The 3,103-nt window shown below is 49.7% G+C and overlaps 1 protein-coding gene across 1 annotated transcript; it reads right to left on the bottom strand.

Annotated features, from left to right (window-relative positions):
• Window positions 1–367: 367 nt before the first annotated feature.
• On the bottom strand, window positions 368–1,478 carry LOC117500048 (proteasome subunit beta type-11-like). Its single transcript, XM_034152738.1, is given in 2 exon segments — window positions 368–511; window positions 513–1,478. Coding segments are annotated over 2 exon segments (1,110 nt in total).
• Window positions 1,479–3,103: the final 1,625 nt, after the last annotated feature.

Here is a 3,103-nt window from a genome sequence, read left to right as displayed (position 1 = left end):
TCCCTTTTGTTGTTCTTTCTGTCCCTCCTGTTGTTCTTTCTGTCTCTCCTGTTGGTCTTTCTGTCCCTTTTGTTGTTCTTTCTGTCCCTCCTGTTGTTCTTTCTGTCCCTCCTGTTGTTCTTTCTGTCCCTCCTGTTGGTCTTTCTGTCCCTCCTGTTGTTCTTTCTGTCCCTCCTGTTGGTCTTTCTGTCCCTCCTGTTGGTCTTTCTGTCCCTCCTGTTGGTCTTTCTGTCCCTCCTGTTGGTCTTTCTGTCCCTCCTGTTGGTCTTTCTGTCCCAAACATGTTCAACTGTCATTACAACAAATGCTCAAAAGGTGATTTGTTTCAGGCCACAGATGTTCGTACTTCTGTTCCTCCTGTTTGTCTTCACACAGTCTCAGGTCCTCCCCCCCTCGTCTCTCCCTCTCTCTGTAGTACTCCTCCCTCAGGTCCTCCCCCCCCCCCTCGTCTCTCCCTCTCTCTGTAGTACTCCTCCCTCAGGTCCTCCCTCCCCCGGCGTTTCCACCCCTGCCGAGGACACATGGAAGACGTCCACACAGTTCCCAGACCAGGCGTCCCTGTGTGTGGCTCTGTAGACGGCCTCCCTGGCGACGGAGGTAGCCTCCTGCAGCGTCAGATCCCACCTCACCCCCTGGTCCAGGATGGAGTAGGCGTAGGGGGACCCTGAACCCACGGAGAAGAGCGCCCCCTGCAGGCGACTCCCGTCACTGCAGACGTAGAACAGACTGGGACCAGAGGGACGCTTCCTGACGAAGCTTTGCTGAGCATCGATCGAGCTCTGAGAGGACTTTTCAAGACTGACAGGATCACTAGGACCACTTCTTGCTCCTCCCTGGGTTGGTTTCTGGTTCTGATCCAGTTCCCCTCCGTCCCACCCGCAGAGCGTCGCAGCCACACACAGCTCGCTCCCTTTAAACGGGTGCAACATGTGGGACATCAGTTTGGCGGCGCCGGCCGTGGATAAGCGTCTGCCATGTCGGAGTTGGTAGAGCCGGAGTTCTCGAGCCAGGATCCGCTTCCAGAGGGCGCAGTCTGCCGAGGTTCCCGACGTGGTTCCCACCAGGTGGCTGTGGATCGGCAGGACCTTCTGAGAGGACGGACACGCCACCAGCCCCGAGCAGCTGGAGCGGGTGTCGGCCGCCGCCAGGACGCCGCCCTGGAACAGGAAGGCCAGGGTGGTGGTGCCGTGGGACATGGGGAAGGGAAGGGGGACGGACTGAGGGGAGTCCTGGGGGAGGCCGGGGGGCCAAGAGAGGGAGGAGAGGAGGTGGTCCTGAGAGGTGGAAGCACTGCTCACCTGTCCAAACTGCAAAGGACTCTCCTGCAAGAACTCTGCCGCCGGGATGAAGAAGTTGAACAGGTGAGAGCTGCTGCTGACGGGGAAACCACCGTCATGGTAACCTGTCCTCGTCCCAAACGGAGAGCAGTCCGTGTCCGGGAAGACGTCCTGGAGGTGGCACAGGTCCTGTAGAGCCATTTCATCCCCTCTCTTATCGATGGATAACCACAGCGCCGTCTGACAGAGGTGTGCATGCTCTACAGGTTCTGAGTCCTCTTTTATATACTCAACAAGGCGCCGGTCATCTGATCCGAACCCTCAAACACCACGCTTCACTTAGAGGCGTTCAAACCCACGGGTTATTAACTGCAGCTGCTGAATCGGGTGCTTTCAGATCATCAAAGGAGGGGGGGGGGGGCACCTTCAGATTGTCTTACACTCTTTGATGCATCCTTCAGGGCTGAAAGGAATCATTTCTGTAAGCGGAGATAATCAAGACAAGCCTTTAAAACATCTTCATTTCTGCCCCAAATATTCCATAATGTAAATAAGTAAGGAAAAGGGGGGGGGGCACCTTCAGATTATTTTACACTCTTCGATGTAATGTGCTAATGCTGTTATAAAAGATCTAAACTGAATCCAAACTTGTTTTGTAGACTAACAGAAGCAGACTGAATGAAGTCCATTTTGAGAGAAAGTCAGAATTTTTCAATCGGCAGAAAAGATACGTAATATTAAAAAGAAGTTATAATTCAGAAATTTGAGGGAACAAATCATAATTCTGCCAAAAAAACAAACACAATTTAAATAACTCAGGAAGAGGGGGGGCACCTTCAGATTATCTATTATTAGCTGAGATAATAAAGACAAGCCTTCAGCCTGTGGGCCTTTATAGATATTCAGGCTTTAAACCTGCAGCACCAGAAAATCAGGTCGAGCTGCAAAACTCAGGGTGTATCCACACACACCTGTCCGAGCAGGTAACACACACACTCAGGAGTCAACTCACAACGTTAGACACACATTAACAACTTCACATGTCAAATGGCTCCTGAATGAACTCATGGATTACAAGTCAGACTGAAAATGAAGGTGTTCCAGTCGCTCTGCTGCTTGTTTGCTGCCGTCATGGTAAGAACTTCATTAAACTGCAGAGATTATCCTGTGTGAACGTGTTTTGTTTTGAAACGCAGAACGTGGCTGTTCTCAGAGAGAAAGCTCTATGACCTCTCTGTAAACCAGCAGAAAGACACAGAGATCTGCTGACACTCAGATATGATCTGGTGATCTGTGGTTGCTGCCCCTCCAGGTCTGTGATGTAGCCTGAAGGAGATCTCTATGCTATCTCTCTATGCTAGCTGTAAAACAGCTAGTGCTTCAGGCCCATTCAAGTTATTCTGAGAGAATCTCCAAAACTGATGTTTGCGTTCACGAAGTAGATTATTTGGTCATTTAAAGTCTAACTGAGCAAACAGAAGGAAGGCCAAGACACCAATCATTTCTATTTGTTTTTTATTTCCAAAGTCTCTCAGAAACAAGAAGAAGCTGCAATGTGCTAATGCTGTACTGAAAAATGTAAACTCTTAACTTTAACCAGCAGAAGCAAACAGAACAAAGTTTATTTTCAGAAAAGTCATAATTTTGACATTTTTGAAAAAAGTCGTAAAATCTGAAAATTTAGAAAAAAGCCACAATTTAAGAAAATTCTGAAAAAGGCAGACTTTTGTGTTGCTCCATACTCAGAGACAGCATGTGTTCCTCAGTATATGACCTGTCCCCCCCCCACACTGTGTTTCAGGTGATTTCAGCCTCTTCCCCCCCCC

This window comes from Trematomus bernacchii, unplaced genomic scaffold, assembly GCF_902827165.1.
Source record: "Trematomus bernacchii unplaced genomic scaffold, fTreBer1.1, whole genome shotgun sequence".
Taxonomy (NCBI): Eukaryota; Metazoa; Chordata; class Actinopteri; order Perciformes; family Nototheniidae; genus Trematomus; species Trematomus bernacchii.
This window is presented reverse-complemented; position numbering and strand designations above follow the sequence as displayed.